Source organism: Homarus americanus, unplaced genomic scaffold (genome assembly GCF_018991925.1).
Source record: "Homarus americanus isolate GMGI-L3 unplaced genomic scaffold, GMGI_Hamer_2.0 scaffold25013, whole genome shotgun sequence".
Taxonomy (NCBI): Eukaryota; Metazoa; Arthropoda; class Malacostraca; order Decapoda; family Nephropidae; genus Homarus; species Homarus americanus.
The window spans coordinates 2,715,916-2,730,696 of NW_024722158.1; the positions used below are offsets into that span (position 1 = coordinate 2,715,916).

At 44.9% G+C, this 14,781-nt stretch overlaps 1 protein-coding gene across 1 annotated transcript in view; it reads right to left on the reverse strand.

Moving 5' to 3' along the window:
* LOC121862086 overlaps positions 1–10,785 on the reverse strand; it is a 44,185-nt gene extending 33,400 nt beyond the window's left edge. The window contains exon 1 of the mRNA XM_042360029.1: positions 10,603–10,785. Within this exon, the coding sequence (XP_042215963.1) occupies positions 10,603–10,604 (2 nt within the window). The 5' untranslated portion in view covers positions 10,605–10,785. The remainder of the gene's footprint in view (positions 1–10,602) is intronic.
* Between the last annotated feature and the right edge of the window lie 3,996 nt (positions 10,786–14,781).

The window sequence follows — 14,781 nt, forward strand, 5'->3', positions numbered from 1 at the left end:
AGAAAGTCAGATTAGCAACCTGGGACTTGGTTACAGTTTTCGTGATGCCATATGACAGCAGGGTCTACCATTAGACAACACATTATGCTTCCAATATCTTCCCAGGCGGTCGTACCTCCCTGTTTGATAGCTGCCTACTACCTACTACCTGCCTGAAGAAAATTGTGCCTCTGTCAGAAGATACTCTGTCTCACCGACTGCAGTGATCAACATGTTGAAGCCACGCACGTCAAAAACGTTTGGCGAGTATCGAGAGCTAGAGTTTGCGGCACACATCAAGACACAACTGGGCAGCGCATCACGTGTTGATCTGGTGTAGGTACAGCCCAAAGTAATGCTACTGTAAATACGTATTCATATACCATAATCACCTCTTACACTTCCATCACTCTTTTGTGTGCCCGATGTGGGTCAGTGCTGTGTCCAGATGGGCTAATCCCCTAAAAAAAAAAAGCAACACTAAACTCAAGTACTCCCCCGTCTTTCCCCTCCCCCTCCCCTCTCCCTTCCACCCCCGCACACACAAACTGTTACCAGATTGTCAGCTAATTCTACCTCTCTGGTCGTCTGGCTGGGTGTTCAACGTGGAAGAGTCGGCGACTGTACCTGAAGTTCTCGCCTGTTCCGAAGGAGGCCCAAAGACTGGCAGGTGATCGTGCCAGAAGAGTGATGGTTGCCACAGCCAGCACGAAAACGTCGCTGTCAACTGTGCGGACTATGACGCTCTTGTGACCACACTTTGCTGCATCAGCGATTTTGGACCATTAGCTTACTGTCGGCTTCTTCATAGTCGCAGGGTGACAAGTCCGTGACCTCTAGATCTTGAGTCGCCATCACAGAGTCGTGCAGCGTGCTTTCACTTGCTTGCTGGTCAACAGGTACGACTTGACATCATCCAAGAACGTGAACAGCTCACTCTTGTTCTCGTCACACCGCAAAAAGACACTTCAGTTTTTTGGGACTCCAGTGTTGGCCTCCACATGCTGCTGAACACCCACCTCCCTACTCTGTCGTGCTGTTTGTTTCAAACTTTGGGCTGTACCTACACCAGATCAACACGTGATGCGCTGCCCAGTTGTGTCTTGATGTGTGCCGCAAACTCTAGCTCTCGATACTCGCCAAACGTTTTTGACGTGCGTGGCTTCAACATGTTGATCACTGCAGTCGGTGAGACCGAGTATCTTCTGACAGAGGCACAATTTTCTTCAGGCAGGTAGTAGGTAGTAGGCAGCTATCAAACAGGGAGGTACGACCGCCTGGGAAGATATTGGAAGCATAATGTGTTGTCTAATGGTAGACCCTGCTGTCATATGGCATCACGAAAACTGTAACCAAGTCCCAGGTTGCTGATCTGACTTTCTGCCTCATTTACACACAATTGCAGGGTCTCACTTGTTTCACTTACTATTGACAACACAACATACATATATTTTTCTCACTTTTGATCTTTTTTTTAATTTTTGTATTTCTTTATGGTTCTTTATTAGTAGTAGTATTGTTATTGTTATTTTTAGTGTTGTTATTATTATCATTATTATTTTATTTCATTTATTTTATTTTCTATTACTGTATAAATTTTATTTACTATGCATTGTTATTATTATTATTATTATATTTTCGCCCCCCAGGCCCCGATGTGGGTCAGTGACCTGTGCCGGGGTGGGCTGATCCCCTTAAAACAAAAAACGTACGACTTTGTTCCAGCTCACAGCTGACCATTGTCTGACAGTGTAAGAAGTCAAACTTGGTTTTCGTGAGCAAAAAATTCACCCAGATGCATGCAACAAACATCCCGGAGAAATGGTCACAGTTTTGCTTCAGTGCTGCAACTTCCAAGTGGACATTTTGTGCGGGTTTTTTCTCGAAGACACGAAAATGTCAGGGGGAGGTTGTTCCTTGAGACTTTCTCTCCAACTGGCGTTCTGTAGTTGACAAGTCTCTCACTGACAAAATCTGCATACTACCTGCTACCGAGCTCCTGCTGTATGCTGGCAACGACAGCGGGCTCGGCCACCTTGTCATGATAGTGATAACGGCTAACCTGAAAACCTTAAGGATTCATATTACGCTCAAACGTCCACAAAAACTTCTGAGTCCCCCAGTGGAAACGTCCCCCGTTTTCTCTGTTTCCCCGTCTTTGTTTAGAGGGAACTTTGAATATAATCCACGGATTTAGTAGCAGACGCTGTATGTTGGGACCTGTTGCCATCCAACCCTATGTAATCAATTAAATTTTGCTTTTGATAGCTGAATCAGAGCATTGTTAGTGAAGATAATAGTAGGGAATGAAACTGAGTTCATAGTCTCAGTTTCAACGTCAGAGTGTACAGTGAATTAATTCATCGGAATAGAAGTAGGTGGACTCCTGGTCTGTTTTGAGTGAGGGCAGCCGCGGGCATTTCTACCGTTAGTGAGTGCCCGTCCCTTCATCCATACAGGTCCCTAACGCAGCCTAGGCCGTGTCTGTAGCGTGGATGTTGTATCCACTATGTCTGGGGAGATGAGCGAGGTCCAGTAGGATCAGTTACCTTCGTGAGACCCGGCCGTCAGACACTTCAGACTACCTCTAGCCCCTATAGCTGGCTCGTCTGGCCCTAACGCTTGGCCTGCGAGGTGACCCCGGATCACCAAGCCACACACCACTACCAGCCCCCATCATTGGTGGATGAGTGTCTAACTCAGTAGGGCTATTTGTGTGGTGGAATTAATCCACTGGGATCTTCAGAGTTCGTCGGAAAGTACTCCATGGTGGCTGGACCCCATGGTTGTTGCTTGAGTATCACCCCTGACGACTGAGTGTTGTAGTGGCAGTTGCCCTGGTCTTTATGGTGCTAAGTGACTATAAGAGTTGTGTGTTATTGAGTATGTCCACCCAGTAGGGTTGTAAGTGTTATTGAATATGTCCACCCAGTAGTGGTGTGAGTATGTTGAGCCTGAGGGCCTAGTACTAGATTTCGTCTGTTGGTACAAATAAATTCTTTCTCCTAATTTCATATTCATGTTTAAATAAATTTTGTATTTGTATAATTGTGTCTATTATTTACCTACAGTATTTACCGTTATTTCTTCCCTATTGCTTGATACTATCATTACATCTACCCACGAGCCTCCTCTCGTCACGCTACCAATGGAAATAAGTATGAGAGTAAAAGGAATTGTTACTGGCACACAGAGGCCCTCATAAAGGGTGGCAGTAGTGGCCCTCATAAATGGTGGCAGCTCAGGCCCTCATAAATGGTGGCAGTAGTGGCCCTCATAACCTCCCGGGTGTCCAGCACCAGCATGTCTGGCCCATCTTCACTGTACAGGTTCCCCGCTTCTTCAAGAGCTGCCTTCAGTGATTTCACGCCCTTTAAGAAAGCTGACTGGACACTGTCAATTTGCTCATGGTAACGATGACTCCCGTCGACATTGGCTGGCTGTGATAACGTTTCGAAATGTCCTCTGAGTCGTGCTATTTCAGGGCCGCACACCATTCACCGCCGAAGTGCTGCAGGATCTTCAGTCAGTGCTTCGCCATCACCTTTGACAACCGCATCAATGGAAATTTTTGAGAAGAGATTTGACATTTTCTAGACAACGAAGCTGGAATTCAACAGGAACTCAATGTAGACATCTTGTGCAGGTCAGGCAGAAGCCTATTTAATGGAGTGTTTGGTTTATCACAAAAGAAGCACACATTGCAGTCTGGCTCTTTTCTTTCTGCGCACTTCATTTGCTGAGAACATTCTTCACTGGTTTCTTCACATTTCCTCTTCAGCGAGGCTCACTGTAGCATTGTTTTGTTATGCTTCAATCTACACAAGTCATGGAACCGAGCTTTCTTGGTACTTAGAGTTTTGGCAACTCTAGTACCGCCATTTAACTTGGAGAGCTTGAAAGATTTAGGTAGCCCACAAACAGTCAAATGCCAACAGATTCTCGGCGACATTTAAGTATCCTGGCTCAATACTCTGAGCCGATCTTTGCTCTGAAGAGTCAGGACAAGAAGTTTTTGGCGAGTTTCTGACTGGCAGAGGAAACACTTTTGCCAATCAATTTCGCCAGAATGTAGTGAAGCAGTTCTACCCTGAGCTGGGTTTGCAAGTTGATCCTTTTTGAAGCTCATTATGTCAGCCAGGAAAAAAAGGAAATGCATTTAGTCTCGCAAAATACAGGTACAGTAAAACCAGAATTAAGATTCTATGTCACAGTACAATAGGTCATGTAGTGTTTTAATGGCCACCACCTTTAAAAATGACGATTCTGGATGGATGGTTGAGGTGTGTATGAACCAGGGGCAGGTTGAAAGAGAATCTGAGTCTTAGGTACATTCACCTCAAGGCCAAAGTATGCATACGCGTCTGCATGGGTGTTCAGGATCTCCTAAAGGCCGTGTTCAGTGTGAGCAACAAGGTTGAGGTCGTCTGCATATTGAAGTTCAGTAATGAAAGCTGCCGACACCTTTGTTCGTGCCTGGAGTCGTCTTATGTTGAAAAGACCCACCTTCACCCGGTATTCGATGTTCACCCCACTGGCTAAATTGGCATTGGCATGAGTAAGGAAGGCAGCCAAGAAGGTGGAAAAGAGAGTTTGGTGCCAGTACACATCCTTGTTTAATCCCTGTTTGGATGGGTAAGAACTCTGACTGGGTGCCGCTGAGCAGGACACTGCCGTTCATGCCATCGTGGAGTTGCCTCACAATGGCGATGAATTTTGGTGGGTAGTCAAAACGGCTGAGGGTCCACAGGAGGGTTTCCCTGTTGACCGAGTCGAAGGCCTTGGTTAGGTTGATGAAAGCCATGTACAGTTCACGACGCTGTTCTTTGCACTTTTGCTGTATCTGGCGGGCAGCAAAGATCATGTCAGTGGTGCCACGCGATGGTCTAAAGCCACATTGAGATTCTGGGAGGAAGTTTTCCACCTCAGGAAGAAGTCTGTGAAGGAGGACTCGGGCGATAATCTTGCCAACTACTGAGAGCAGCAAGATCCCACTGTAGTTGCCACAATCTGACAGGCCCCCCTTGTTCTTATAAATGTTGACAATGGAAGCATCTTTAAGAACTTGGGGGATTTCCTCCATTTCCCATATATTCTCCAGGAGAGAGTGGAGGCAGGTGGTAAGTAGAGGTCCTCCGGCTTTATACACTTCGGCTGGGATTCCATCAGGCCCTGAGGCTTTGTTATTTTTCATCTGTTTGATGGCAGTCCTACCTCTTCCAGGGATGGAGGATAGCTGAGGTGGGTCAGCTCTGGATGCTGAGGGACCTGCTGGGTAGTCAGGACATCCACATCGGTGTTTCGGTTGAGCAGTGAATGGTAGTGTTCTTTCCAGTGCTGAAGGAGGCCTTCGTCGTCTTTAATTATGTGGATACCATCAGATGAGCGAAGGGGGGCTGCGCCACGAGTGATTGGCCCATAAAATGTTTTAGTGGAAATGAAAAATTCGCACATCTTGTGCTGATCTGCAAGTTTTTGTGTTTCATATGCTTTTGTAATGAATGATTATCAGACCATAGCTTACAGCCCAGAGAATTGCAACACATATAACAGCGAGTACACTGCAGACCTCGTGGTACCCTACATACCAGGTTGACACACCCTGGGTCATGACCCAAGGGACCTGACCTCGTCGGCTAATTACCTGAGTTAGCAGGTGACTTGACCTACAACGACACCTGGCCAAGACACACCCGGGCATGATCACATCTGAACACAGCTGTCCAGATCTAACCAGTTTAGTGTTAATTGGCAAAGGTCAAACGCCGGCTGTTCCTGCCCCATATAAAGGGCCTGCAGTCCTGCCCATTCGGTCATTCAGCTGATTGTCATTCTGTCACTCTGGTCATTCTGATTCTCCCATTTGGGTCGCCATTCTGTTCACTCTCACAGAGTCACGCTCTTCCTCCCCCAGGTCGGGAGGGAGACTTCCCGACCAGATCCCAGCATCGCCAGCTAAGCAGATTCTCCCATAGGAGACAGAGCCCAGCCAGCACCCACTGGGCCTATGGCAGGTTACACGTGAGTCTTTGTCAGAACGATTCCTAGGGTGAGTTACCTACTGTGGGAATTGTATTCATTCATGTTGTGTCCGAGAGTCAGTGTCGAGTAACGTAAACACGATGTGCTAGAAACCCCGATATAATAATGATATTAATGTGTCCATGTCATTGAGTGAATTAATAAATAGTTGTATCGAAGTGGTGTTTGAGAAGTTGTCCCTCTGATACGTAATATATGTGTATTGACGTATAAGATAAGTGTATTGACAGTGTAAATAACGTGTATTGACGTATAAGATAAGTGTATTGACAGTGTAAATAACTAACCTGCCACGCTACCAAACTTTCGTCTCTTTACATTCCTTCTACTGCTCGCTGCTCAGTCACTCAATGACCATGGGCAGGAGGAGATGTACTGCTGGGCAGCTCCCTCAGTCATCTGACTGCAGTTTGCACAGACAATTCTGATTAAAATACACAACACAGCACTTCACAGAACACTTCACTTCACAGCACAGCACTTTACACAGCATAGCACTTCACAACACTGTAAGTCCTGAGGCTTGTAGTCTTGCTGTAAATCCTTGGCGAAGCTGAAGACGAGACGCCATTAACAACACAGTCCGGCGGGAAGGCTAAATTCACTCTTAGTCTCACTGAGAAATCTCACTGCGCCATCTATGTCTGTCTTTGATACCCCCAAAATGTTGTACACTACTGAGGGTATACACAAACACTTGTTATCTTGAAAATAGGTTCTTATTCTCGTACAGGAGACAAATACAGAGGAACAAATAAACTGGCTTCCACGCCATAAGGACTAGCGATCTCAACTCCCTGTATCACTCCGCGCTGGCATGCACAGATGCCAGCGTTCACAAGCTGAATACATAATATGTAAATATGATAATACATATATATAACATGGTGCATAATAAATGGAAACATTACATAGGATTAATACATGTTCTGTAATATTTTACAATACATAATTAATAGAGTAATATAAGAATACACAGCTTAAGGTACTACTTCGTGTCCATATTATACACTGACCTTGACCACTTCACTCCTGCTGCCCGTCACGACCTACTACAAACACTACGTCAGGCGGTTTCTGCATTGAAGGCTACTGCTCCATGCCAGTCTTCCAACCGCCCTGAACACATTCATCCCGCACCTCCTCCGCCAGTCTGCCCACCATTACCCCTTGCAGCACCACCTCGCCCACAACATTTCTGGGCACCCTCTTTTCTTTCTCAGGTACCCACTGCGCCTGTCTTGCACCCTGCTGCTGTTATGGACCCTCCTCCTGACGTAGCCCCTGCTCCTGATGCGGACCCACACACCCCACCAGGTGCTACTGAGGACTGTGTACCTGCTGCGAGAGAAGCACCACATTCCTCGCCCCCACAACCATCCTTCTCCCTCTCCTTCTCCCACAGATCTCGTGTATCTAGACAAAGTTGTCGCCCGTAGTGGCTGGCTCATCCACACCCTCGCCCTTATGTCTCACATGTGGGATACAACCCTGCCGACAACAAGTCTCCTGCACCGCCCGTTATATCTCACATGTGGGATACAACCATGCAGACAACAAGTCTCCTGCACCGCCTGAGGGAAGGTGGAGTATTGTAGTGGATACCTCCCCTACAACTGCCGTTTGTCGCTGACTAGCCGACCCCTCTTCGAATTCCCCAGCCTAGCCTCGTGGTCTAAGGTCGGCAACCAGCGCCGCCTAACAGAGCGGAGGTTAACTATCAAGCCACGCCTATCCCGGCTATATAAGACCTCACCTCGCCGTGACCTGCCCTTCTTCTACCTACAGTCATGCAGCAAAGCAACACCTCCTCTGAGCACGCTCCCAAACCAGCTCTCTCTACTCCACGCTTGTAACCACCCTGCCACTTCCCAGCACCAAGCTGCACTGTACATCCAATACAATATGTATACAGAGAGCGCATTGGGAGTTTCCTTTCTCCAACCCATCCTGAGTGTGAGACAACATCTCTAAACCCCACAAGGTATCATTGACGTCGGCCCTGGAGATGCCAGTGATTGTTGACCGAGGCTGAAGTCACCTCTTTTTCACATATGAAGATCAGAGAATCTGATGTTCATGATGAAATTGTTGCAAGGATGTTAATTATGAAAGTAATTAATCAAACTGAAGGGAAATGTCAGACCAGCTATTTTTGAGAATTTAACAACTTGTCTTAGGCTCCGCCCACCAGGGACTGCCATCCCAAACCTTGAAATCAATTTAATTCTTGTCTTAGACAGCTCAGTCAGAGCATAGATTGAAAAGGGAATCTTAGGAAATGGAAATGAGTTCGTGGTCTCAGTTTCAAACGTCAAAGTGTACAGTAACGTAGTACATTGAAATAGCTGGGGTGAGTGGAATTCCAAACAGAGCGGAGGAGGACTGAGGAGCAAGGACGCTCCTGGTCGTCAGTCCAGCGTTTGAAGCTCATCCAACCCACAGGTAATGTTCGCTCCTCCGTATTATACCTCGCCACATTAAGTGATTTTGACTTAGTTAATAGTTTAAATATAGTTAATAATTTAAATATGCAAGTGATACAGTAACGTAACTGATGTGTATTAAGTGAAGTATTCTTATTCCCCTAGTGTCCTTTTGAAACTTTGACGTTCATGTCAACAACGTGAGTCCAGCGTTTGAATCTCCTCCAACCCACAGGTCCCTCTCGGCCAAGAGCCTTGTAGATTGGGACAACCTCCACACTAGTTTGTTAGATGGATGAAGGCCGCTAAACTCGGGTAAATTCGCGAACACGAGCGTCAGGAACTCACCACCACCTCTGGGGTCCAGTCAACTGGTCAGCCGTTCACCTGACGCATTCACTGTCCAGCTTGTTGATATCACAGGCAGAGCAAACACTGCCAGCCCCCCATCATTGTTATGGATGAGTCCACTACTCAGTAGGGTTATATGGTGGCTGTGTTAGTCCTCCGAGTACACCTGTAGGTATTCACCTGAATTGTCTGAGTGTGTGGATTCAGCAGGAGTAGGTTGACCATCACTTTGCTCGTGGACAAAGGTACCACAGTGGTGAAGAGAAGCTACTAATTCTGGTGATGTTAAAGTATTAGTGTTGGTGCTGTAACTGGCATCATTGCCACTTGTAATAATGGTGCTCAATGGTGCTCTGTAAGAGTATTATGTGTGTTCTTGTACATGTACACCCAGTCATGGTGAAAGTGGAAAATGCATCTAAGTTAACAGCACAAAATAAGTAAAGCCAGGGAGTTGACCCCTGTAGTTGAGTGTTACTGAAATTATTCATAAAATATAACTTCATTTTAATAAACCATTTTATAATTTTAATAAACCATTTTATTTGTATGTTAGGAGTAGCATTTACCTGCAGTATTTTACCCGTCATTCCTTCCTATTGCTTGATACCAGAATTACAATGTGCCCATGTGTCATAACCCTCGAGCCACCCTACCAAAGGTCAGAGGTTATGGAGTAACTATATGAAATCAAATAACTAGACAAAACTACTGGAGAAAATAAATGAAGTAAGAAATTAAGAGAAAACCAGGTTGAAGAGTTTAAAGGTAACTACCATGGTATAAATTAAAAAAGAAAATAATTAAAGAAAACTCGCGCCCTTACAGAGGAAGTATGACCAAGGATACCCGATAAAGCTAGCAGATGCTGATTTACCAGAAGAACCCAGCTTTATCACACTAACCTGATATGCTTTACATAAGGGGTAGCGTATATTTAATATTACTTTACCAGTAATTTTTAGTCCTTCATTATCTTTTATAACTTCTCTCATGAAGAATTCTGAATAATTTTATATTATGTTGGAGATTGAGCACAGCCTTATCTTTCTTCCTTTCTAACTATGAACCAATTAGTAAGTTCATTATTTACTAACACTGCAGCCAGTAACCATTTTGCACTTTAGATAATTCACTTTCTATTCCAAGTTTTATTCTACTTAAAATTATGTTTAATAAAACTTTGCAGGCACAACATTGATTAATATATGTATGTTGTGTTGTCAAAGTAAGAGAAACAACCAAGACCCTGCAATTGTGTGTAAATGAGGCAATAAGTCAGATCAGCAACCTGGAACTTTGTCACAATTTTTGTGATGCCATTTGGCAGCAGTCTACCATCAGACAGCACATTATGCTTCCAATATCTTCTCAGGTGGTAGTACCTCCCTGTTTGATGGCTGCGAGGGAAATGTCCTCGCAAATGTCCTTGCAAAGATAAAATTTCTAAAATTCCCGTGTTGTCCGAAAGTGAAACCTCATCTTTATTTTAAGACAAAATTACTATAATAGGGTTTTAATTGCCACGTGGTCAAACTGCATGCTGGTGTGAGATCCTCATGAGTGTAAGAATGTGATGAATTATGCAAACATGTGGTGAACATATCAACAATGTAACAATTAAGTTGAGCATGTCAGCAAAATATCTTAAGAAGCAATAGTCAAGTAAATCTAAATTGCATGCGAGCAGCCTGGACAGCACAACCACTCATCTTAACATATGCTAACTTTATTCAAAGATCACACACTTAACTTTAAAATGCTCCAAGTAAATAAAAAAAATTACCAGGCACTGTGTACTTACATATATCTAGTCCTATTGTTTATGTCTCAAAACAATGCCACAGTCGACTTGAGGAGACGAATATTGTTCGTGAATCAACAAGTGTTTAAAGTGTGGACAAATATTTTAAAGTTTTGATGTTAAAAAGGTGTTCGCACGTTTGACCTTCTCCTACCGACCAACGATACGCTCTGCCCTCGGAGTGACGACTGATACTGATAACGCGGTTAACGCCTGGTACTCGCTGCCGCCAGCGACCCGGGGAAAACATCTTTTACCGTTACATATTACAGTTACCCAGAACGAAACAGAAACACAAGCGACAATTACTGAGTGCAATGACGAATGACGCCACAAACTATATAGTAATATTATAGTATGTGGGAGCTGCATACATTCGTTCACTGGGCAGTTGTGAAGAAAAGAGAACAGGAGCATGGCAGCACTGCTTGAAGAATGCTTGAATTCTTTTAGAATAAATTGTAGTAGGCCCATAACTTCCATAAGAGAAACAAAATTCAAATTAAAGTATTTCTAGGATGCAGTGGTTTATCATAATGTTTCATGAGCTATTCACACAAAAAACTCAGAATTTCCAGTTTCTCAACACATGCCATGAAGCTCAGGATATACTCGCCGGTACTCGTGGGGGCGAGCACCATGTAAACAATGACATCTCTGACCACACCCTGCAAAATAAAATGTATTTAGCAAATTCTGCAGCTGCTGAGAATAGAGGGGGGCCGGAGTCACTACCAAGAGCAGAGACGTTACCGAGTTCAAATTCCGGCTTGGAAGTCATGTACAGTACACTAACACTGACACGTTCCTTGATTAGAGAGAGGAGTTTGAAACTGTACTGAAGGTAGATCAACCTGCTACAGAAGGAGGTGTAGAACTGTTGTACAAGAACAGGAGAATCGACCCGGAGGAATGTGAGTTCAGCATTGACGGATAATAATGGAAGCCCCTCGAAATCGATGATGGCCGGCCCTAGGGCCACCTAGGTGTGAATTTGTTTAAGGTGTAGAAGCTGTCGACAACACAACAACCACACCCTAAGTTAACGTGTTGCATGACCCCGTGTCAAGGAATAGTCCGAGAAGACCGGACAACTCGCTAACTGCACTAGCTAACCATTACTCCGGAATATAATCGGCAAATCGATTAATATCCAAGTCCCCAATTACTGCTGGGTAGACAGAGGCAAATGGCGTAAAGAAACTTGCCCATTGTTTCACCCTGCCCGGGGATCAAACCCAGGTCCACTCGCTTGCGAGACGAACATGCTTTACGAACCTTTCTCAAGCAACTTGCAAGAGGGGTGTGGTTATCTATGCTAGGCAAGACCTTGGAGCCAGCCAGGTGAGGGTGCAGGGGCAGGATGTTTTTGAAGAATCCAAGTGGTGTAAAATTAAATTAAAGGGGAGACACTAACTTATAGTCGGGTGTATCTACAGATCCCCAAAGTGTAGCTTATTAAACCAAGGAACTTAAGAGCCTTTATAGATAACGCAACGGTTCTCAACTCTCGCCACCCACTTGTCATGGGAAGCCATGCCAAATGACTTAAATAACCCCGCTACTCTTTTTGTAGAAACCCTGAGAGAAAATTTTCTATACCAATATCTTAAAGACCCGACTCAATACAGAGGGGAGCAAACACCCAAGCCACTGGACCTCATCATCGCAAAAGAGGAGGGCATGGTGGCCAAGCTGGAATACTTAGCCCCCGTTGACACCAGCCACCACGTAACGTTGACCTTCAGATTTAACTGTTACTTGGTTCAAGACAAAACCAAGCCAAGGTTCAAATATTATAATGAAAATTACGACGGGATGAGGGGTATTTACTAGACTGACTCACTGAGGTATAGGAATGTAGATGCTACGCTGAGTACCATAGCCTATACAGTGAACCATTTGATCAAGAAATATCTACCAAACCCAGTGCCCCCAGGAATAAAAGGAGACCGCTACACATGAACCATGCGGCTGTTGACAAAGTTAATAAGAAAACCAAAAATTCAAGGCGTGGGTTTGGGCAAACGGAACAGGACAGGAGGATGTATGCGAGATCCAGGAACCAACAAAGTCAGAGTGTAGAAGGGCCGAAAAGGAGTTTCAGAGGATGATTGCAAGCGAGGTCAAGTTAAATCCAAAGGCGTTTTACCTCGAAGCAAAGTCAAAATTAAAAACACGAGTAAGAGTATCAGACCTGAGGCTTGAAGATGATAGTTACACAGAATCTGAGCAAGACAAAGTGGACCCGTTGAACAGTTTCTTTTCATCGGTGTTCACAAGGGAGGATACGAATAATCGTCCTGCGTTTGAGGACGGACGGTTCGACACAGTGCTGACCCACATTGTGTTCTCAGAAGAGGTTATAAGAAACAAATTGTCAAAGCGAAAGGTTCATAAGAGTCCCGGCCCTGACATGGTGCATCCCAGAGTGCTAAGAGAGTTGTGCAACGAGCTAACTGAGCCCCTGAAGATCCTGTTCTGTCAATGCCTGGGTGAGCAAAAGATCCCCAGTGATTGGAAAATGGTTTATGTGAGTCCTCTTTTTAATAAGGGCGATCGTCACTCCACGAACAACTATAGATCAGTGAGCCTAACCAGCATAGTATGCAAAGTACTTGAGAGCATTATAAGAGATGCCATGATGGAACATCTACTACGAAACAACCTTTTAAAGGATTGCCAACACGGTTTTATGCCGGGACGCTCTTGCTTAACACAATCACTCAAGGTATTGAATGTTTGTACCCGAATTTTGGAACAGGGTGGCAATATCGTCAATATATACCTAGATTTTGCCAAGGCTTTCGAAAGCGTTCCCCATGAAAGCCTAAAAATTACACTGAATGGGTACTGATTTTGGGAAAGTGTCCTAGCGTGGATTGGAGACTTTCTCTATGATCGCAAGCAGTGTGCGGTGATTAAGTGCATGAAATCGTCAAGTGCACCCATGACAAGCGGAGTACTACAGGGCAGTGTATTGGGCCTGCTGTTGTTTGTTTGCTTAATAAATGACATGCCGGAAACTGTATGCTTCTCCAGACAAATGTTTGTGGACGATGCCAGGTTATTTAGGGAAATTATGAATCAAGCAGACTGTGAGGAGCTGCAGAAAGATCTCTGTGAGCTTCAAGAATTGTCGAAGAAATGGCTGCTAAGATTCAATGTCACGAAGTGTAAGATGATGCACCTGGGACGTACCAATGGTAAGGGGACGTTTCATATGTTCCAACTGGAAGAAGAAACTGCATGAATTCAGACTGAATGCGAAAAGGACCTGGGTGTGTATGGTGACAATGAATTGAAGCTCTCGGGCCATTGTGAGAAGAAGGTGAATCAAGAAATTAAATTATTAGGTGTTATAAGAAGGTCGTTCGGATATCTAGACGGTCTGTCCCTCGTAACGATCTTCAAGAGCGAGGTGTTTCCCCGCCTGGTCCCCAGGATATTTTAGGGCCTGTCAGTTGATTGAATATGTCCAAAGGAGGGCCACCAGTCTGGTGCCTGCACTACGGCACCTCAGCTACGCAGAGAGATTAGAGCGCCTGCAATTGCTTAGCTTATACTACAGGAGGGCAAGGGAAGATCTAATTGAGGTGTATAAGCATCTCAAAGGGCACTACTCGGTCGAGTCTTCTTACCTGGAGCGAGCGGACGCTCGCCCCACAAGGGGTCACAGCTCAAGGCTGAAGAAGCCGCAAGTCCAGAAAACTGCGATGGCTAACTTTTTCGGAGTGAGAGTTGTGAACTCTTGGAACAATCTGCCAGAGAGTGTTGTGATGGCACCAAGTGTGAGCTGTTTCAAGACCAGACTTGACCAGCACTGGAGCAGGTTCAAATACTTTTGGAAGCCAGTGCATGCCCATTACTTGCCAACAGTGTGTAATAGAGACGTGACCGATCGCCTAAGCGGCTAACGAGCTGATCAGTGGTAAAGAGGATAAAAAAAAATAAAGTAAGGGAGTAAAAAGCAGCTGTTGCAGATGATGACCTACACACTTTAGCAAAATGCCCCCTTTTACCACATTGTTACTGGTCAATTCACGTGCTGGACACTCAAGAAGTAGAGACAGAATGCACAGTCACAGGAGGTGCCAAATACGATTCAAAACTCCTCTGATAAAGTTCCAGAGCCCTAGCTTGGTCAAAAGCAGATTGTAGGTTCAAGGTCTTATTCTC